This window comes from Clytia hemisphaerica, unplaced genomic scaffold (genome assembly GCF_902728285.1).
Source record: "Clytia hemisphaerica strain Z4C2 unplaced genomic scaffold, Clytia hemisphaerica genome assembly, whole genome shotgun sequence".
Taxonomy (NCBI): Eukaryota; Metazoa; Cnidaria; class Hydrozoa; order Leptothecata; family Clytiidae; genus Clytia; species Clytia hemisphaerica.
Window position 1 is genome coordinate 2,154,061 of NW_027104594.1, and position 23,175 is coordinate 2,177,235.

The 23,175-nt window shown below is 34.5% G+C and overlaps 2 protein-coding genes across 2 annotated transcripts in view; one reads left to right on the forward strand and one right to left on the reverse strand.

Moving 5' to 3' along the window:
* Positions 1–23,175, reverse strand: part of LOC136823927 (uncharacterized) — a 402,896-nt gene that overhangs the window by 309,038 nt on the left and 70,683 nt on the right. The window lies entirely within an intron of this gene.
* On the forward strand, positions 792–21,851 carry LOC136823953 (cysteine dioxygenase type 1-like). Its single transcript, XM_067080109.1, has 6 exons — positions 792–860; positions 15,387–15,618; positions 17,283–17,360; positions 18,918–19,099; positions 20,945–21,114; positions 21,719–21,851. The coding sequence occupies exons 2-6, from the start codon at positions 15,455–15,457 to the stop codon at positions 21,764–21,766; spliced, it is 642 nt and encodes a 213-aa protein (XP_066936210.1). The 5' UTR covers positions 792–860; positions 15,387–15,454; the 3' UTR covers positions 21,767–21,851.

Here is a 23,175-nt window from a genome sequence, read left to right on the forward strand (position 1 = left end):
ACATATTTAACTGGTATGGTGGTAGTCCAGTGCAGGCATAATGTAGCGTTCGTTGGCATTTATGACATTGAATTCTCATTTTTTCATCGTCTTTTTAGTCTAGCAAGCTAGACGACTAATTCATACATAGTAGAAATAAAGCAAAAAGTAATAAAGGGAACAATTTTAGTCGTCTAGAAACCTTTGTGCACAAACTCCAAACAAAAAGAAAAGTGTCAATATTTGCAATTATAATTCTTTCCCGCTCAAAATAATTCTTGAGAATTTCCATATTTTTAAAATTTTATTGAAAATTCTTCATTTTGAAAAATAAACGAAGAGCACAACCTTTCTGTTTGACGTCAAATTTATTAGGGTCAGGGTTGGAGCTCGAAACATTGCGTCATTATTTAGATGATCTGTAAAGTGTAGAAGAGGCTTTCTGGTGGAAATTGTATACTCTTCGGAATAGGACCTTTCTTCCCCTCCATCACATGAAAACAAAAGAATTGCTAGATCCAATCCGTCGTCAAAAATACGACGCATATTTTAAGGCTTCACTTTTTCTTGTCTGAGAAAGGTTAGAGATTCGATTCTAGCCATTCGGGCTTATACTTCATTGACTGTAACAGTGTAACGGACGATAACACCGTCTAATATCAAAATTAATTTGGGGATGCATGCAGCCTAATATGTGATATGACGCACACGCTTTCAATAAAAACGGGAAGGCTATGCCCGTTAAAATATAAGTCCGATGTATTTATTTTCCCGCGGGATGGTGTTTAGAAGTGTGTGGTGGAGCAAGACCACACAACATCACAACGCAGAAGGCTTCACCCCTCCGCATGGACAAGATGGCGGACAAAAAATAAGTAACGGTGAGTATTTTCAGTACTGTATTTATTTTTTGTTTTCCGCTTTACTCTTTTGGTGGTATCAAGTCATAAAGATCTTCTTTTCTCCAATTATGGTCCAATTAAATTGGATATATTTTAGCCATAGTTTCAGAAGCGAGAAGGGATGTCTAACAACATCTTCAGTTACATCAATATGCCTTCTTACCTGCCTGTCTTTAAAAATATAAATAAAAGTAATCACGAAAAAGGACGCGAAAAAAAAAGACATAAGTGTGAGAACAGAGTAATAAAACTCGTTAGAAAAAGTACCATTAGAAGTCATAAAAAATCAACCTGAATAAATGCAATCGGAATTCCAGAGAACTTCATAATTCCCCAAACAACATTATATTACTATGTCAAACTCCCATTACATAAATTTTACAATTACGTCAGAGTAGACTATGCTCGCCACCGAAGAGGTTTATTTGGAAAGGGTAATTACATTTTATTGTTCGCTTCTTTTTTAAAGATTGGCCAGGTTGGAAAAGTATGAATTTCTTTGTACATATTTTACCTACCCCAAATATTTAGGAGGCTGAGTTTTAAACGAATCGTCAAGTTGAAACAAACGATAAATGTATCAAGGTCTGTTTTATTTACCCCCTGGTGACTTAACAAAAGAGACTTAACTCGATGTTACAATCCAATTATTGAAAGTTTGTCTCGGCCTTTTTATAATGAGCGAGACATACGTTCTCTGATTACGCAATTTTTATATTGACATTTTCGAGGCATTTTGATGTAACTGATCTTTCCTTCACTTCACAGCCACTTTTTTACAAGGACCCTGGCCGACGCACCGGACTGTCCGGTGTATTTGTCCGGTGGTAAAAAGTATCCTTTCGCTACACTGGACACAATAGGTCCGGTGTCAGTCCAGTGTTGTATACAGGGAATTTTGGACGCCGGACACTTATGAAACAAAAAATTAAGAAACACTGGATGCACCGGACTGGTGTTTTAATTGTGCGGTGGAAAAAAATATCCTTCTCCGACACCGGACATTCAACTTCCTTAAGTCCGGTGAGTCCGGTGGTGAAAAAAATTCTCATTTTACACCAGACTTTCGCCTGTCCGGTGTTCGTTAAGTCCGGTGCGTCAGCAGGGTCCTCTTTTACCATAGTCTGAATCGAAGACCTCTATCTATAGATATACCACCTATATAGAAAATATTTTTGCTAGAGGATGAGCAGAAGCCTACTTTTACAAATGCCTCTGATTATTGCATTGTTTAAAACAAATTTACTTGTTGGGGCTCGTTTTATTGCTGTATTGCATCCAATCAGATTCTAGTATTTTCCCTCACACATAATCAAAACAGACAATTTGTCGTTTCTGATTGTTTATTGATAAAATAACCTGTTGCATGTTAAAAAAAAGAAGAACAAAAAAGTTTGACATTTTTTATTGCTCTTTAGGGAAAATACACCCGTATATACGGGTGACCTCCAGGAAGACCCCACAGAGAAGAATTGGCTCAACGAGAGCTTTTAAAAGTTTGGAGTTTGAGAACATTAGACAAATTGGAGTTCCAGATCTTATTTACTTTATTGCATGCCTTCCACGCGAGGCCTTTTCTAGTTTTAAAGTCGCTTTCAGAGTTATTAATGTAGGATCCTAAGTATTTGAAGTCCTTTACTGCCTTTATGTTGACACAGTGAAGAGAAGTTAGAAGGTGGGCATTTGCTGAAGAGCTGATGAATTCGGTTTTACCTTCATTACAGTAGAGACCGACTTTGCTAGTTGACAGTTCTAGAGAATGAAGAAGATCTTCAAGATTTTGGATAGTTTCGGCAACAAGTGCAAGATCGTCAGCAAAATCAAGATTAGTTAAAAACAAACCTTTACCACGCGTACGGAGAGGTGCCTTTATTTTGATCCCTTTTTCATTTGATAAATCAACGGAAATTCTTAAAACGTAATCTAAAACAATTATAAAAAGGAAAGGAGCAAGGGTATCACCCTGAAGGACTCCTGCAAGAATATCAAAAGTATCTGAGTCATCCTCAGGGGAGACAACTTTAGCCTTCGTAGAAACATAAAGTGCCCTAATGGCTGAAATAATTTTTTCCGGAAGACCATATAACTTTAAAATTTTGAACCTTTTTTCTCTAGATATTGAGCTCTCTAGAGAATATTTGCCATATTTAAATTCAAGTGAATTGTACGCAAAAGTTATGGATCTAAAAAGTTATTAAAAAATCTTGTAGAAGAAATATTAAATTTGCTTCTCTTGAAAACTAAAAATAATTATATTCTCTCATCTCTTAACAAGAACTTCAAAAAACCATGACATTAGACATAGACTCAAGCTGAAAATTACCAGCAAACCTGGTACAAGAATAATCCTTGTTCCGCTAACGGTAAATTATTCTCCAAAGCACAGCAAAGCATAGCAAAACACCACAAAATGATCAAATAAAAACATTGATCTAAACCCCTGATTTACAGTGGCTTTAATGTATTGGGCTTTGCCTTGGATATCAAAATGGGGGTTTTAACATTTCTTGCACGGGAAAGAATGTGTGACGTCATAATTACTGCTATCAATTTGCATGTTTTTAAAGTTTGTGGCATTGTTCCAACCCCCCTTTCTTAAGGGGGGATGATTCATTCCAAAAAAATGAAGAAGGATAGGTCAGAAATTTTTTAATGAAAAAGGGGGGATAGCAAGGAAGGGGGGCTTAGATATATAATAATAATAATAATAATAATAATAATACACAATCTAATTCTAAGTTTTTTCAACTACGTATATCTTTAAGTCCTCTATACCAGAAATCCTTGACGAGACATCTTTGAAAGCGGAAAAATTTTTCAAACACGCAGATGAACAAACATTTTCTTTGCACAAATTTGAAAAATTTATCGGTGAGTAAAGGAATATCTCTTAACACTTAAGTAAGATAAACCTATATCACTACCTCTAGGGCTTAAGCGGTCTCAATACCATTTTATAAAATATTTTTAACATTTTATTTAATTACGATTTTCGACGACTTTATTTTGATTTTCATGGATTGATAATTTCAGATCCACTCAGATTCTCACATCCTAAATCTAGCCTGAACGATGATAATACATTAAAAAATTTCTCTTGTTATACCTAAGTTTTATCGAATCAAACCGGATTCTATTTGCTAAGTCTCACCTAAATTACTTTGGTTTTCCATGAGACGCCTTGGAAAGCGACAAATTTTTCAGAAATGCAAAATGAAAGTTTTGCAAGACTTTGAAAAATTTCTCGGTAAGTAAAGGTGTATCTCTCTTATTAAGATATTTACAAAATTGTTTACTAAGATATTCCATCGAGACTTAATATTAATTTTTTCTTATTTTTTAGTTCTTGTTCTAATATTATAATAGAAAAAGTGTACCTAATCTATCTTCGATAGAAGGAAAACTTTTATAAATAGTGCATTATCGAAACATTATCAAAATATATCTCAACTAATAATAATAATAATGTATACAAGTTCAAGGCACATAAGGGCCTCTGAGAACCGAATCTTGATTACAATTGTCTTGTCTCGAATCTTTTCGGATGTTTTTTCCAAGCTTCGTTGAGTCTTTCTTTAAAGATTTTGACAGTCTTTGCCTCTACAACATATATTGGTAATCTATTCCAGTTTGGTATACTCCTGTAAAAGAACGAGTTGGTTTGTGCGCCTCGGAATCCATCTTTACCAAAATTTGGTATCAGCTCATCATTGTGTCTCCTGTTCGGACGTGTTCGAGTCGATAATTTACTTGGAAGAGTATTTTTATCGTAGTAGTGGAGATGTTGTATACTTGGACCATATCACAAAAGAGTCTCCTGAAATTTCAAGTGTGGGGAGGTCAAGTATGCGCAAGCGTTCTTTATAGGACATATCTTTGCAGATAGGTACGAGTCTTGTGACGCGTCTTTGTACACCCTCAAATATATATTGTTTCTCCACTATTACTTTTCTTCTATCTTCATTTGGATTAGGTTTTTCTTTCACATACCACTATTTAAATTCCCTTTAACTTTTTGCTAAATTACCCTCTGTTTCGGAATGATTAGAAAATTAACAAGACGACTCAGAGTCGAAAATTTCGCAAACTATTTGATTATAGTGGGGGCCACTACAGTATGTCGCAAAAAAGCTTCTCGTGTGCAGCAGCTTGTGCAAAGGGATTTTATGATTGAATATTGTTTCTTGAATGTAGAAGATCAAAATTTGAGAGGTGGGGCCGGGTGGGACCACCCCCCTGCCATGGAAATTAACGTCATTGGTTACTATGGCAACCAAAGTAAAAAGTCGTCAAAATTGAAAAAAATTTTGTTCCATTCGAAAGAGCATGAAAAACTGATAAAGAAAACGATCTCAACCTATATCTGAAAATGAATATATCATGAGATATTAAGGAAATAAGGCAAAAAAATAAAAATTTGTCAAAATTCAAATTTTTTTTTTGGAAAGAATACCTTCCAGTGGTGAACATAAAATATTATTACGAAAAAGTCAGAAAATCCTTTTTAAGAAGTGTATTAGCCAAAATTGATATTTTTAAATTTTGCCTGTAATAATGTGCCAACCTTCGACAGGCAAAAATTGAAGATATCAACAAGCTGCTGCACACGGGAAGACATAGTGGCCTCTACTATTATTCATAAATGAAATAATCATATTAAACGACTGGGGAATACAAGGGTTGAAGAATGTCAATCGGAACCTCTAACAGAGAATAAAGTTACCCTTACAGAGACAAGGCGAAAAAGTGACTCTTAGAGCACATTTTCAAAAAATGTTCTAACCTTTTTTTGACTTTTCAAGTTTCGTATCTTAAATAATTCCGAGACTTGGGAAGGTCAAAAACAGAACCTTAGTATCAGCATATACCTGGTATATACCTATGTATGCCTAAGTACACCCCCCCCCACACCTTCGCCATTAAAAGAATGCAATAAATAGAACGGGGCTAGAGCTATATTGTCACCCAAATGTGAACTGTCCCAGTGTGGCCAAGTTACATTTCAATATCATACCAATATCTTTGACTATTTACAAAAATATTAAAATGTTTACACCTTGTAGGATTGTAGATAAATCAAAAATAACTGTTTCAAGGCTCGAAAAGCACAAATTTGGAAAATTACATAAATATTTTAAATTTGATGGAAATTAATCTAAATTTTTAAGGCCAATTTTTTTTCTGCAAAAATGTTTTATCTTAAAGCTACTGCTACTTTGTTACTGCCGTTACTTGCCTTGCATCCATATCATTGAGACGTGGAGTTACATATTTTTTGAGAATTTATTGATTGACTAGTAGGAAGTCGATTTTGGAGCGGGTCGATCAAATTTGATTGACTTCCATTTCTTTTTTTTGATGAATAACCAATCAATTTGTTCCAATATTCGATAGGTAATGAGGCCCATTAGAAAATTTTGAGTATTGATCATTAATTGGATTTGAATGATAGCATAAAATCATCGAATATCTATCAATTACTGTACGTTGGTCTAATGTCAACACCCCCCTTCTAATTTCAACATCCTTCTTTAAAGATAGGAATAATTGGAAGGTCAGAATCGCTGATGGAAACTATTTTTCTTTGCTTAGCGATCAGAGAAGAAAATACCTTTTGTCTATAAGTGATCCCAACCTTCCAATTATTCCTATCTCTAAAGAAGGGTGTCGGAATTAGAAGAGGGATGTCGACATTAGACCAACTTACGGTACCAGAACCCATCGATAGAAAATAAATCAATTGTTGAGTGGGAGCCTGGCACTGTATAAACAAGCCGTATATGTATAAAAGTTGCGAAGCGATCCAGAGCCTCCCTCAATTCGCAAGTTGCAAGCAAAACATTTTAGACACACAAACACTGTATATTCAACAACATTTTTGCAGTTTTCCTTTACATTCGCTCTAGTCTTTCCAAATATCGTATCATTTGCAAATTTTTTATAGTCCCTCTCTATAAAAATGACATCTGTAGTCAGTGTAGTATTATCTCTCATTGATGAAAAATGAAGCTTCAACCGTTCTATTTTTCATTTTCTAAAATAAATAACAAAAAGTTTAAAGAAACAACAATAATATAAGAAGTAAGATGAAAACACTAACAAACTCAGGGCATTTTGAATTTAGAAAATAAAAACAAACTGTACCCTTATAATCATAAAGGTTGGTGAGTCCAGTCAAAACACAGATTTGATCTGTAGCGTCACGCTTCACCTTTACAAAAAGGAGGATATCATAAAATGAACCAAGGAAAATTTCATAATTTAAAAAAAAGAGTCATTTTGCATATAACTAATAATGTTAAATAAGGATATAATTTCCAACAAATTGCAAGGAGGGAAAAAAATCTTTTGGGAAACATTTTTGTAATCTGAAAGAATGCCTAAAGGGAAAAAAACGTATGCGGAAGAAAACTTCAAGGTGACAACAAAAGTTTTCCATATGAGACAAAACGTTTCCAAATAGCACACCGTTATGCAAACGTCATAATTATTACTTTTAACACTTGACCGAAAATCAATCCCACAATCCTTTTCGTCTTAATTAAAAAGTCGTGAAAGTCATTACTTTTTCTTTGTAGTTGACTGTAATTTGCACGCAGGCGTAGTTAACGCGAAGGGTGATGGGATTGAATTTCGGTCAAACAGAAAAATCAATGTCTATTTTTAGATTCACTGCGGTATGCTATTGACAAAGAAAACTTTCCACATTTAAAACACAATTATATACCGTGAGATCAGGTAACTTGCATCGAGTAGAGGCAAACATGCATAGCCCTCAAATAAATGACCTGTCTGGTCATTAATATACAGTTAAATCAAAACAAAAATGGTGGAGTTCATTTGTTTTGAAATTTTGTTGCTTTGATTGGTCAGTCATTTGATGGCTTTGTAAGTTTCCCTCCACTGATGCAAGTTACCGGACTTCATGGTACCAAGTTTATGACAGTTTTCCACATTTGAAAAGTATGCAAACAAAAATGAGAAAAGAGACTGTTTTAACGTTTCCAGACTATCTAAAAAGAACAACAAATAACTATTTAAAAGCAACAAAAAAAAGAACGACAAACCCTAACTATCCAAAAACAACATATTTTGCCGTCCCACAACCCCGACCGGAAGTGGCTGTACCACCCCTACAGATTCATTCATCATTGTTTGTCACAGGAATTAACTACTACATGTGGTTTTTAAAAATGAACGCAAAATTATGCATACGTATAAGTCTCTATTTGGGTGAGCTGGAAGGATTAGATGATCTACCGTTAAAAAAAACAAACTTCCTCGTAACTTTCTCGTGTCCATCATTAAAATTTTATTACGCTTCAAGTCATATGATTAAAATAATTTGGGCGCTTAGCCTGGTTTCCCCTTCCTTATTTATCGAAAACACACGCTCTAGGCGCTAAGAGGCCGCACGCCGTGATGGCCAGTACCGTAGGATCGTCTAATATCGACATGCGTCTTCTAATTTTGACATAGCTGTAGGCTGGTCTTCGAAATAAAAAATCAAACATAAACAAATACATACCAAAGTTATCAATCAATCACTAAATTGTACTCTCCCTATCACGTAACAGATTGTTGAAATGTAAGAAACGTGAAGTGGGTTTTTTTCGAAAAGAAAACTTTAACGATGCGTAGTCACTAAAAAACTAATTACCTTAAGGGAACTTATTTTGGCGGGAACTAATTTTGGCGGGCAGCAAATATCCTAAAAAAATTAATTTTGGCGGGAACTAATTTTGGCGAATGACAGCGTAAATCTGTTCTATTTTGCCTTATTTTGAGCAATTTTGATTAATTTCAGGGGTTATTTAGGCAGGGAAACAAAAAATTTAATTTTGGCGAGTCAGCAATATATTTAATTTTGGCGAGAACTAATTTTGGCGAATTTTGTCTAAATTCGCCAAATCCGCCAAAATCAGTTCCCGCCAAAATAAGTTCCCTTAAGGTAGCATGCTTTCAACGAAGATGCCCAAATCACAACAACATTTTGCACGCGAGGAATTTTTTAGTAGACCTTTTTACCGTGAACCGAAAATAATTAAAAGAACCCGGTTTCCTTATGAATTTGAAAAGGGACCGGACACGTGTGCTGGGTGAGGCGCCTAGAAGTTTAACGCCGCCTCTTAGCGCCTAGAGCGCGTACTTGCAATAAACAATAAGGACGGGGAAACCAGGTCGACTAAGCGCTTGAATTATTTTTATCACGTGACTTGAAGAGTAATTGCCTAATAAAGTTGTAAAATTTTAATGATGGACACGAGAAAGTTACGAGGAAGTTTGTATGCGTTTCATGATTGTGTTGTGTAAAATTGCTTATAATTTAGCTGCTTAATTGAATGGATTGCAATGTTTACTGAACTTCTAGTTTGATGGATGAACTTGTTTGATAAGAATGATACCAAGAATTTCAATCTTGCATGTTCATAACCTGTCAGCTCAAAATATGGCAATAATGGGTANTCAATATACGGTACAGAAGGGCAAGCAAGGAGGATATACCTTAAGTGGATAAATTTTGGCGTGGATTTAATTTGGCGATTGGCCGAAATACGATTTTTGGCGGGGATTTAATTTGGCGATAGATCAATTTCGTAAAATTTGACGAGGATTTAATTTGGCGAATTGGAAATTTTGTCACACTGAAATAGTAAAAATTACTCAAAATTAGCTATACTAAAAAGTTGTGATTTTTCACATAATTCTATGTTTGTTAAATTTGGCGGGGATTTAATTTGGCGAATTGCCGAATTTGGAAATTTTGGCGAGGATTTAATTTGGCGAATTTTGGCTAAATTCGCCAAATTCGCCAAATTTAATCCCAGCCAAAATTTATCCACTTAAGGTACTCGAAGACCAAATGTAAAAAATGAGTAGTAATTTGTAGCACAATAAATTTTAAAATTGACTTCCCTGATGTGAAGACCAACCAAACAATAAACAATAACAGGCCAGTGTCTTCTTTTGCTTTTCTTTCTTTGCTGTCGATTTGATTGATTGATTGAAATGAAAGTCGAAACCAAACCAATGACCAAAAAAGAACGATGCCAATCAAGGATCGAAGCCAAGAAAAACAGGACAAATTATAGTAAATTGTAATGATGATAACAGATAATGACCAAAAAATTCAAAAAACAGCCAACAGTTTCTCAAATTGCGATTCAGCCAAATTCGGAGAGAAAAAAAGAGAAAACCATTTTGATGATAAACTGAAACCATGACAACGAATCTGTAGAACCAATCAGTGTCAAGATATCTCTATCGCCGTGACGTCAAACAGGATAGGGAGCATAATGGCATCACTTTCGTTTTGCAATAAATTCAAATAATATCAATTTACTATAACGGAGGTAATTTGTTTTATCATTCCCGGATGTTCTTCACGTTTGTTATCTCCTAAATATTGACGTCACGGGTCACGGAGGGTTTACTCGTTCTTCGTATCATTCTGACGTATACGTCTAATTTGATATGACGGAGGTAATTTGAGTTACCATTTCGCTGAATATCCTTTGTATTTTATCTCCTTTATATTTTGTTATCGCACAACTCGGAGATTCGAAACGTTTTTCCCATCTCCTGCCTTATAGATGGTTGAAAGAATGGAAAGTTAAAGGTACGCACACACGATAGCAAAACTGCTTCGCTCATGTACATTCGCTTCGCAAAAAGTTTGTCTTTGAGTTATATCTGATCAATCAAAACTCAAATCCATTGTATATACAGTATCCAATCAAAGTTGATACAGATTTTACAGTAAGATTTTGATATAGACTTCAACAACAGTCTTGCCGTTTTCCCTCACATCCATTTGGGTTGACCGGGTGAAGGCTCGTACACTTTCCAAGTGAACCGCTTTGAGTGGGAATCCTAAACTTTGACGCCTGCGTAGCAATCGGTTGGCAAATGATATCATACTCCAGGATGCATTGTCTCCTTATTTTCCCCCTATTTTCTACTTTCCTATCTTCTATCCTGATTTTCTATCTTTCTCAAGTTTTTCTAACTGTTTTCTAAGCATTTTTCTGAAATTTGCCCGTACAGGTGAAACAGGTCTCCCACCCCGGCTCGAACCACAAAATGCAAGCAACCTTGGTTTGCAATCCCAATGCTTAACCGCTTGCACCAACGAGACACGGCAGAAAGCTGTCATTAACAGATACTTATAGCGTGTAATTTACAGACCATAATTAAGAAAGCTCCCAACCCTACCGGTGCCCCTACAAGGATCCCTACGGCGCTACAGGATCCAAAGTTAAATCTTAGGGTACGAATGCCCCTAAGAAGGCCTTCGGCCTTATATTGTGACTCTCGAGCTCCAACCCTAACCCTAACTGATAATAACCGAACCCCTGTCTAGGCTAGCGTTCGCAGATTGGAAAATTTCACTTGCATCCTGGAGTATGATATCGTTTGCCAACCGTAGCAATCAAGGTAACTTTTTCCAATCGACGACTAATCGATAAATAATCGATGGATTGGATATCGTTTGATTTCAATAATTGATACATGATAGACAGAATCGATAATCAATATTTTACGGGAAGCTCAATTGGCTATCAATTGTATTTGTGATCCATTTTCCATCGATTTATTCTTAAAAGTAGATGTTCGATTGATCACAATTGACAGCCAATTGAGTCCAATCAATTAAAAAACTAATCTATTACATATCAGTTAAAATAGTCTTGATTATCAAAATCAATCTAAATCCAATCAATCGGTTGGTTACCAATTAGTCATCGATTGATATTGAGCCTGGAAAATGACAAGTATTAACACATCGCACCTACCTACTAGCTAGCAAAAGGTAACTTCTCTATCACTTATAGATTGACACCACCTGCCAGCCTTTTATAAATTCTTCTGTGGAATACTTAGTAAATGATAATCTGTCTTACAACACAACTTAATCAAATATCAACAAATAATTCTACTTGTAAAAATGAAGATCATACCTGTCTGTGTTGTCTGTATTATTGTTGTTGTGTGTAGTGATGTTCAAGAGCAACTCTAATTGTAAGATTCCTATCACTTTATTGGTGCATTACTAAAACACAAACATAAAATACTATGCTATTGTAAAGAAATATAAACCTCTTTAAGTACTCTAAAAACATCAAAAACATGATAAAAATAACAAAACCCAGAGCAAGTCTGACAGCATGATCGAATCCGCCATTTAAAAAAACTAGCAATGCTTACGAATGCTTGGTTCCACCTACCTAAGCACTTGCGCAGTGGAATCATTAAATTTTATTTTAGCGAGTGAGTTCATATTTTAGAATCTTCGAGAATGTTCTAGAAGTTTCAACTACTTTCGTTTTCTAATTTTTTTTCTGATGACACCGCCGCCGCGAAAGGCTATCGTAATACTTTCGCTATGCGAAATTAAAAATAACCAAAAAAATCGTAAATATACACAATTAACAAAAATATTTTTAACTTTTTTTCGTTTTTATCAGTTTGAGTTATTTATATATCAATACTTTTCTTTTTCTAAAATGACAGATATTACATATCTTAAACACTATATATATGTTGTAGACTATTTTCTGTTAGAGTACTCTGAGTCAAAAAGAAGAAAGAAGTTTATTATTTCGCTTTCTCTAAAGATATTTCACATATTTTTGTTAGCTATTTTTGTCCAAAATCCTTGGGCATTTTTAAAGGTTTGGGGAAGAAGTATGTTGTAGTGTGTACACAGAATATGGTATGTCTTTAAGAACAAAGTTCTAAATGACTTTTAAAAGTTGTTTTGTAAATATTTCTCTTTGAATTAAGAAATTCCATCTTTTATCATTCTAATGATTATAATATTTCTTTATAAGATGCTTTGTTGTCTTTTTAATCTTTGTGTAAACTTGCATAGGTTTGGCATATTTTCCAACTAAATCCAACCACAGCTTTTTTGTTCTGCATACAATTCAAGATAGCGGACAGAAAGGGAAAAAGCTCCATAGATGTTATTATTTCTGCCTTGTTAAAACAACAAAATATTTTTATTCACTTTCACCAAAACTAGGTTTCACACCAAGATTTTTGTAATTTTTGCCTAAACGCTTATTTATTTTCAGGCCAGAAGGAATTCTTTTTTTCTGTGTTCATATATTTTTTTGGTTGAGAAATCTTGAGATAGCAAATATATACTCCAGAAATAAACTTCTTTCTTACAAATTTGCTGAGTCTCTGACTTTATATAGAACTTTAGCTAGGCGAACAACACAATGTATTAAAAAACAAATTACCGCAACATACATTAGTTGTGCTCGGTCAGAACACACAGGATACATTATTTTGTTTCTAGGCAGCAGCTTCAGCATTAAAACCCTAACTCTTCATACAAAATTTACAAGAAACGCATATTCGGACCCAATGCTACACACAAGAACTTAAGCTGAAGTCCCACAAAAGCGGGACAAGAATCAGTGTTTTTGAAGTTTGCTAAAATAGAAGATCTTTCAAATTTAGTTTGTGAATAGAGCAGTGAAACATTCAGTCCAGCAACGGGGTTATTTTAGTCAAGTTTACTTTCTTGTCTGAAACCAGACTGGACATCTCTGATAATCCATATCTACTCTAATACTGGCCGGAATCTCAAAGTCGTAACACTTGTCAATCTACAAATTTTAAGTAAGATGGTTTCCCCTAATAAAAAATGCTGGAAGGGTTAACTCAAATAGATTTGCATTCTCTATAAATATTCTACTTAGACTCACTTATAGACTACATTATAATATTCTATTCAATCAAATTCTTAAAACTTTTTCTGAGAATGAAAATGAGGGAAGATAACTTGGTTGTAGTATTGAGTGAAATACAAAATGTAGGAATAGAAAATAAAATATTATCATACAGTATTTTGAAAAGTATCAGTAACTGTTTAAAATAATTTTTGCTTGATTATTATATGTAATACTATATAAAAATGATAAGAAAGTCAAAAATGCTGAAAAAGTAAATGGTTAAAAAACGTTCATCTTGTCAAAGCTGCTTTTCCCTGTGCATAATCATTTTAAACAAAGCCACATGATTTTTTTTGTTGTTTAGTGAACATCTATAGTGCATTTTCAGGGCTTTAGATGAAAGTCGTGATTTGTCTCAAGAGCCATATCGAGCTATTATAAACTTCTGCTATATGACTTATGATTGAATCACAAGGAAGGCTGACTGTCAAAAATAACTTAATTAAAGCCAAATTTTAGTATTTTTACTTGGAAATTCAGTTTGTAGGTTGAGCAATATATATGATTTTACAAGTCTGTCACTGATATATTTCCCATTAGAATTGTGGGTGTTCCTTATTCATGTTAGTATCTTCCATGAATTCACAAAAGACGATTTATTATTTATTTTCAATAACTGTATAAATTATTGATTTCTGAAAATCTTCCTTTTACATCTTTGAATATTTTTTATCAATCACTTTTTCCTCCTTTTACATATTCACTAACATTTTCGATCTTAAAAGTCTGTAAAAGTGAAACGTTTTTCTGGATAGAGTCGAGTAGATTGGGAAAATTATAATGAACTGGTTACGTTTATAAGTTGTTTTTATAGTGTTGTTATATCTACAGATAAAATGGTTTTATTACAGAAATGCATATTATGTAGGGGTGATTCATAACATTATTTGTTCTTTTGACTTCCTTATCATTTCTCTTGTTAGATAAGGGGATTTTATCTAACATTAACAAGCAAAAATTGTAGGAAGCACTGCTAGTCCTCCATATAGGAATGAATTAAAAGAAAGTAAAGCCTAAAGAGGTAGAAATCAGAATATTAAGGAATACTTTCTTATTTTAGCTGTGATGTTTCGTCCGTTTCGTTGCGTTTTTTTTTCACTTTTATTCGAACTCGAACAGGAAGTTATTTGTTCGAATTACAGCAGATATGGAGGTTTTTGCGAGTGTTTCTCCTTGACGGGAATTGAGAATTAGTTCGAATCATAGAAAGATTTTGAATCAACTATGTACTTCAATTTGAAGCAATTCTTATTTAAAAATATCGTGTGCCTGAGTGGTTGTAGTTTCATTTGCTACCTTTGAATCTCAACCATTTATATAATTTGTTTTGAGGATGTTTTGATGTCTAATTTTTCAAAGAGAAGCTTGTTATACTCGGTCAGTGCTTTGAGGTTATCGTTTAAATGACTTTGTCAATCACTTGTCATTGTTCATTTTGTTTCGTTTTGATTGTTACTTATTCAATTGAGTGATATTCAAAATCCTTTGTTGGCATGTCAAATAAAAAGAAAGTTCGGCTAACGGCATAAAAGTGTGTTAATTAGATCAACTGAATCTATCTGTCGCAAATGCGTTTAACATGTCTGCAGTGCCAGGGATAGATACGTGGAAATATATGATAGTTTAATATAATTTCAAAATTCATTACGAGATATAGATCTTATGATGAAGCGGTCGTTTTCTGGGAGAGGGTTATTTGAATGCACTTTATTGTAGAGAAATTTGTACACTTATTTTTCTCATTTTGTATTTTCAGGTAACAAGAATTTATACTAAAGAAGAACACAAAAAACAACAATCTTAAAAAAAAACACAACAAGCAAAATGTCTTGCCATCAACAAAAAATGTCTTTACAAATGCTTGTGGAAAAACTTCACGTACTTTTCGCGGAAGATAAAGTCAACGTTGAGGAAGTTCAACAAACCATGGAGAACTATCAATCAAATTATCAAGACTGGAAAAAATTCGCTAATTTTGATCCTCACAGGTAAATCTACATGAAGGCCTTATTTTGAAATCCGGTCAACTAAAAGATGAAAAATGCAAGAAGTGCTGAAATCTTTAAGAAAAATTGGAAGATAATGCTCTTCGAACTATAAATCTCCCTGTAACACTTTTGTAATATTTTTTTGTAAAGTTAATACCGTTATTTTGGAAATCTTGGGATTGGACACACAAAAGTTTTTATATGACTGCGTTGTTAGTTCAACGATTAACTGTGCACCAGTGCATGTTTGAAATTCATTTTTATAAATCTTCCTGAAGCACTTTTGTAACATTTTCCTACAAGGTTTGCTTTTGGAAATATTGCTGGAATTTGCGTTAATACTTCAACGAAGATTAACTGTGTATCCATAGGCCTCTATACCACAGATATCTAAGCCCGAAGGGCTAGATTTGCAACTTTAAGCTTTCTCCAGCAAAAAAAAGTGAAGCAAAAATTTGACTTTTTAAATTTCGTGCCGATGGATAGGATCTAGCATTTTAATTGTTTTCGGAGCGCGAGATCAAAAAACGTAGGCGACAAACGCTATTTCACATCTCTCAAACCGGTGAAATTGCATATTTTAGTCACGTGACTCTGGTAGGAAATCCTTCCAAAGATGAGCTTCACTTTTTGATAAAAGCCGCAAATCTAGCCCTTCGGGCTTTACAGATATCTGTACTCTATACACGTTTGAAATTCATTTTAAAGGGAATTCCTTTACTTGCACTTTGAGTCGCATGAATAGATATCAAAAATTGATTTTCCTACCTATAAATACAGTTTATTCCCTAGAAATGTAAACCCTTTGATACAGTTACAGATATCATCCCATAGACAAATTTTGTGCTCATCAAATTTTGATACGTATTCCAACACTGACGTCACACACCTCTCTCACACCTCTTTTATGTCATCATGAGAAAGAAGTCAAGAGAAAGATTTTGATGTCTACATAACTATCCTCGTGACATCACAGACTTACTATATTGTTTTAACATTCGTGATGTCCCAAATATTTCTTCTCGTAATGGACAATGTTGACCCCTTTTTGATTCTGTGAAGTTTTTTACACCCTTTGCTATCATGATATTATTGTATTCTTGAAACAAACAGTCTGAAAAATGTTTTCTTATCCCAATTTGTAGTAATTGGATTTTTTCTCAAAAGATGTAGGGAAACTTGAATCGAATGAATCTCATTGATCTTCCAAATAAATTTGAAGTTTTCATAGCTCTTTTCTTTTTATAAAAATTAGCGCTTATAAGAATATCAGGGTGAAAATCGACTAATTGTTAGGATATCTTTAGAATACCTTGGGTGGAATTTTTCGAATTGACAAGTGTATAGGGTGGGAAAAAAGAAGTATAAATTTAAACAGGAGATGAGTTGTTGCGTTTATTATACGTAAAACGTAGTGTTTCGCTAACATATAAAAAACATTGTGATAAGACTCGTCTTTGACTAATAAATCAAAAATAAGAATATGTTAAGAATATCTCACCCTCAGATTCAGAAAGTTGCTAAGAATACTTCACCCTCTGCTAAAAAAAACACTATCCTTATAAAAAAAGCGTGTATATAAACCGTTACAACAAGTCAACAAAATGTGCTCATTCTAAGGAACAAAATCGCATTATACATTTTTATATTTTCTTCACCTCCAGGTACACGAGGAATCTAGTGGACACTGGCAACGGGAAATTCAATCTTATTCTGTTGTGCTGGGGTGAAGGTCAAGGAAGGTCAGTTCTCTTTCTCATATTTTTATTATTTAGAAGTTCCTCACGTTCCGGACAGTGCAAACTAACCGCATAAATCCAGACCAGATTGAGCTATTGCCGTGAAAGTCTCTTTTTTAATCCAGCGTTCGTCAAAGTGTTAGCTCGATAATGGACACAATTCGGAACAGACTGGTCCGTTGCATCGAGGATTATCTTTGTCCGCCTCTTTTAGAAGTGTCTGTTAATTAGAGTTTACTAAATAGTAGTTTATTTTCTATGCTTAAAAGTGAACCCATGTCGTCGAATTGAGTAGTTATCAGCTGGAGTTAAAAACTTTAAGAAAAGATTGTCTTTCTAACGGGAAATCCTCTTTTTATGAAAATGCTTCGAAGGAGCTTAATGAGGAGCGAACCAAAACAGCTTCTTGTTAATTACTTCTCTTTTGGTCAGTGAAAAACCACAATCTTTTAATACTTGACTTGTGGGGCGTCCGAAATTCATCACGGTTTATTACTAGGGTTTTTATGTGATATAAGTAACTTTGTATAAGCAACTTCTTTCTGCGCTTCATTTGCGCTTTTCTAAGAAAGTTTGCGTTCATAAGGCTCTATACTCACGTCAAATCGGCTTAACTCTGTTATTTGTACTTTCGAACGAAAATGACTAATTGGACACAAATTAAAATGACGTGATTGTAAGCATAATTTTAGCTTCTTAATTCGAGATCCTCTACTAAATTCCTTACTAGTGTATGAAAATAACATGATTGATCGTTACTAGTAAATTTTTTGTCAAAATACATTAGCTTTTCCATCTCTAGTGGAGCGACTCTCTAATCGCTGTTCTTTTCAAAAAAAACTCAAATTCTAGACATGGATTAAGTTTTGTTTAATTACTTCTGACTTTGCAGGAGGTATTTTTAATTCTTGAACAAAATTTCACCGCGGCTCCCGATTTGAATACAAATTGACTGGCTTCTTTATAAAAGGGTGATTTGGTACTGTGGTGAATTTACCTTTCGCCCGGATCGGCCCATGTCATATATAAGGGGAATCGGCTACCATGTTACTTTGATACAAAAGTACTGGGCATAGATTTATAAAGCCCGAAGGGCTAGATTTTGTGCTTTCGCTGAAAAGTGTGCCGAGGTTAGGTAGGAAATCCTACCTAGGTCACGTGACATTACAATCGAAATTCAGCACTTGGCCAATGAGAAGCCTCGCAGGTTTTCGAAAACAATAGCAGTAATATTTTTTCAATATTTATTTATTTTTTGCTTGAAAGAGCTTAAGGCACGACATCTAGCCCTTCGGGCTTTACAGAAATATGTGGTACCAGGAGATATGTCAGATATTGCGGTAGGGTCGACTATGCCACGTTTCTCTCAGGTCATTCGAGTGACATTATCATGCGTTATCAGCTCTATGTATCACGATCAAAAGATAGCAGAGTCTAATGATTTCTCTATCTTAAGATAACGAAAGCTGTCAAGAGATACATGCCTCTGACCTGTTTCCGCCGTTTGCACGAAACGTTCTCCTCCCTTACCTTCAAACAATTTAATTTCCCTTTCTACAGCGGTATACACGACCACGCGGACTCACATTGCTGGATGAAAGTCATGGAAGGTTCACTTGCAGAAAAATTGTACGACTGGCCTTGCGAAAACGAAAGTGGTGATGACGTCATCTGTGATCAAAACAAACTTTCGCCACGTCAAATTACTGAATTCGATAAAAATCAAGTCACGTATATAAACGGTAGGTTTCTTCATACTTATTTCTTCCCATTTTCCCTAGACTATATTTTTTTACGTGTATGTGAAAATCAAACAAACGTGTGCTCTTCAAAATATACAGGTTGTCATAGTTTGTTTACATATTTTCGGGAAAGATTTTCCAAATGAATTCGCACAAATCACCTAATTTCGGACTCAAGACCTGTCAGCTGGTGTTGCGTATCATTCGAGCTAAAAAAGCAAATTTTCTTTAAATGCCCCTTATATTATACACAGTGTGAATGTAAACCACACTGAAACGACCGCCTTCCATCACGTATCACGCTCGCGAGAGAGCGCGCGCACATTATTAACGCCTACATGTCATCTCCAGTACATTTTAGATTACTAATTGAAAGCAGATTACAATGTAGTCATTTTTCATGTCTCGATTATTCAATTCCGAATAAAAGACATCCAGGAAAAAAAAGAGAAACACCTGGGTAATCTAGTTAAAAAAAAACGAAAGTAAATGGTAGACAAAGTAATGAGCCAAGGCAAAACGAGATTAGCGTACCACTATGAAAGAAACCGCCTCCGGCGGTCGATTATTTATTCTTCTTTAGGCCATCGTTTGACATTATATTATGTAAAAAAAACCTTTTCCTTGATGAGATGGTTCAATAAAAATATTTGGCTAATTTTTTGGCTTAAATATAATACTGTACGTCATTAGCCAGTTGTTAGTTTGTGGAGAAAATATTCACACAAACGTTCTCCGAGTCACGCATAATAAATCGTTGACATCCTTTTTTTTTAATCTCTTCGCAAATAAGATCAGCTTCAACAAGTAAACACCGGGAAATGTGCCAAAAAAAATTGATTTCCCTTCTTTTCCATAAAAGCCATATTTAACAGATAGATCACAAACATCACAGTAGAAAATACGGTTTACGGTTTGGAGTTGTTAGGTTGCTAGAGCTTTCCAAATCTTAATTTCGTACTTTTCTCCAAATAAAAGTCCAGATACGACATTTTCTCAGAAATGGAAAAACCTTTGAGTACAGTCTAACTTTCTCTAATTCGAACCTCTATTATTCGAATCTTTCTGTATTTCGAAGTAAAATATCGCTCCCATCAGCTGAAAAGTGGCTTAAATTCTTCCCTGTAATTCGAATCCTTCCCTAATTCGAAGAAAAATCTTTGGTCTCATGAAGATCGAATTAAAGAGGGTCGTCTGTACCTTAATTTATGGAAAATTATTAAACACTTTGAATCGATTGAATACCCAGAACTATAAAACACCCCCTTCTCACAGACCCACTGGGAACCTTTCCCACTGTCAAAATTGGCCAAAATATCGTCCCCAGTGGAAAATTATAGTCCAATTTTCGTTCCCACTGAAAGTAATCAAATAAGCCAATCTCACTGCAAAATATTGAGATGCCTTGGAGTTTTTACAAGATACTTCACTAATTGGTCACTTAAAGTGATAGAGATGACGCGTTCTTTAGAAAAAGTAATAAGATTCTTTTATTACATCTTAACGACCAACCAAATCAAATAAGAGCTTGTAAAAACTCCAGCTTGTCCCAAAATATTATGTTATTTTTACCATCCCCACTGAATTTTCTGACTTTAAAACAAAAGAATTTAACTCCCCGGTCATAAAAGATAAGGGAATATCGATTCCCATCAAGTTTCAGTCCGTTATTTTTACCCCCACTGGCTGAAAAAATTCTACCGGGTCTGTGAGAAGGGGGTGTTTTAGAAGAAATCAATCTTCTATTCTCTGAAATTACTTTTAAGTCTTACTTACACTCATTTTGAGGGTACTATGATGTAGGATTGACATTTAATACTTTCTTACTCTTTCTTCTTTAAATAGACACAATCGGTCTCCATCGGGTAGAGAACAACAGTCACACACGACGTGCTGCTTCACTTCATTTATATTCACCTCCCTTCGATATGTGCCATTCTTTTGATGAGCGTACTGGTAAAAAGATGTGCTGTAAAGTCGTCTTTTGGAGCAAGAATGGTGTTCGTACGCCCTTTGTAAGTTTCCAAACTAATAGTTCATACTAAAAAAGTAACGAAATTCCATTCTGACGAACGACAAAAAACTTTTTTGCAACTTCAAGGCAGTTGTGAAGAAGATATTCACGAAAGACGAAAGACTTACTTGGCTAAGTTTTCTCCTTTATTGACAGTTTGTTGAATAATTCCTAATCTTGCAGATCTACCAGGATACCCCTGTGTCACAGACCCACTGGGAGTCCAGCCCCACTGGAAAGATTGACAAAAATTTCGTCCCCGGGGGAAAATACCTTAGAATTTCAGCCCCATTTGGAAATTAACTTTTATTTCATCCCATTCGAAATTCAATGTTTAAAAATTGCACATCAAAACCATCCCAACTGAATTTTTTAACCTTGGAACAAAAAAATTTCCATCCCCATTGGGATTTCAATAGAAATTTTATCCTCACTGAGAAAAAAAGTTCCACCGGGGGTGTAAGACAGGGGTGTACCAGGACCTACCAACAAATCCTTTGAGTCTCGTCTAGTTAAAAAATACATTTTACAGTCTTTCTGTTTAATTTAAGATCTTTACAAATACTGACGTCTACTTACCGTGTTTATTTTTTAATATTTTTCAGAAACCGAGCTGCACAAAAAAGGATGAAATATCAACAGAACAAAATTAATCTTCATTTTTTTGATTTTTAAAGGCTGTAAATAGAATCTTTTGTATAGAGAATTATCGTAAGAAATACTTCAAAAAGGATGAAAGCATTTGTCATTTTTCGAAGCTTCTCTCATAGATTCAAAACCCCTATGGGAAGAATATCCATTGCACAGGCTTTTTAGATGTTTTATATTTAAGTTCGAAATATAGCGACGCGCAGTTCAAAATAGAGAGATCTCGGGCTTGAGCTAGAGAGATTTTTTAATTTCAGAGGGCTCGAATTAGAAGGATTCTTGACAAATAGAAGGAACTAGAATAAGGGAGATCTGCGGTGCTCGAAATAATGAAGCTTCGAATTAAAGAAATATTCGAAATACAGAAAGTCCAAATTAGAAAAATGGTCAAAAAACAGAGGGTTCGAATTAATGAAATGTTCGAAATACAGAGAGTTTGAATTAGGGAAATGTTTGAAATACAAAGGAAGAGATCCCCGAAATATAAGACTTCGAATTAGAGAAATGGTCGAAATACAGCGAGTTCAAATTAAAGAAATGTTCGAAATACAGAAGGTTCGTATTAAAGAAATGAAATACAGAAGATTCGAATTAGAGAAATGTTCAAAATACAGAAGGTTCGTATTGATGATATGCACCATTGCAATGTCTTCTGACATTACATCACGGACCCAGTAGCTGATTGGTTGTAAGTGACGTAAAATCAGTCAATACATCACTTTCAACCAATCAGCTGTTGGGTGCTTGGAAGACATTGCAATGGTGCATATCATGATTTAAAGAAATGAAATACGGAAGATTCGAATTAGAGAAATGTTCGAAATAGAGAAGAAATATGTTTGAAATACATAGGAGAGATCCCGAAATATAAGACTTCGCATTACACAGGAAAAAATTTTCGATTTCCAAGGTTGGAAATTTCAAGTTTTCTTAGTTGGAAAAAAGATAAAATCCAATGGAAAACCCAACCTGAAAATGTGGGACATTCTCCAAGGTTGGAAATTTTGCATTTTCCATGGCTTGGAATTTTCGTAAATCCAGGTTGAAAAAAGCAAAAATCCAAATTTAACAAGGTTGGAATTTTCGTAAATCCAGGTTGAAAAAAGCCAAAATCGAAATTTAACAAGGTTGGAATTTTTTTAAATTCAGTTGGAAAAAAGCCAAAATCCAAATTTAACAAGGTTGCAATTTTCAAAAATCCAGGTGGAAAAAAGCCAAAATCCAAACCAAACAAGGTTGGAATTTTCGAAAATCCAGGTGGAAAAAAGCCGAAATACAAGGTTGGAATTTTTGTAAATTCAGTTGGAAAAAAGCCAAAATCCAAGCTAAACAAGGTTGGAAATTTCGAAAATTCAGGTTGAAAAAAGCCAAAATCCAAAAAGTGATGGCAAAGATGTGGAAAAGAGATCTTAAA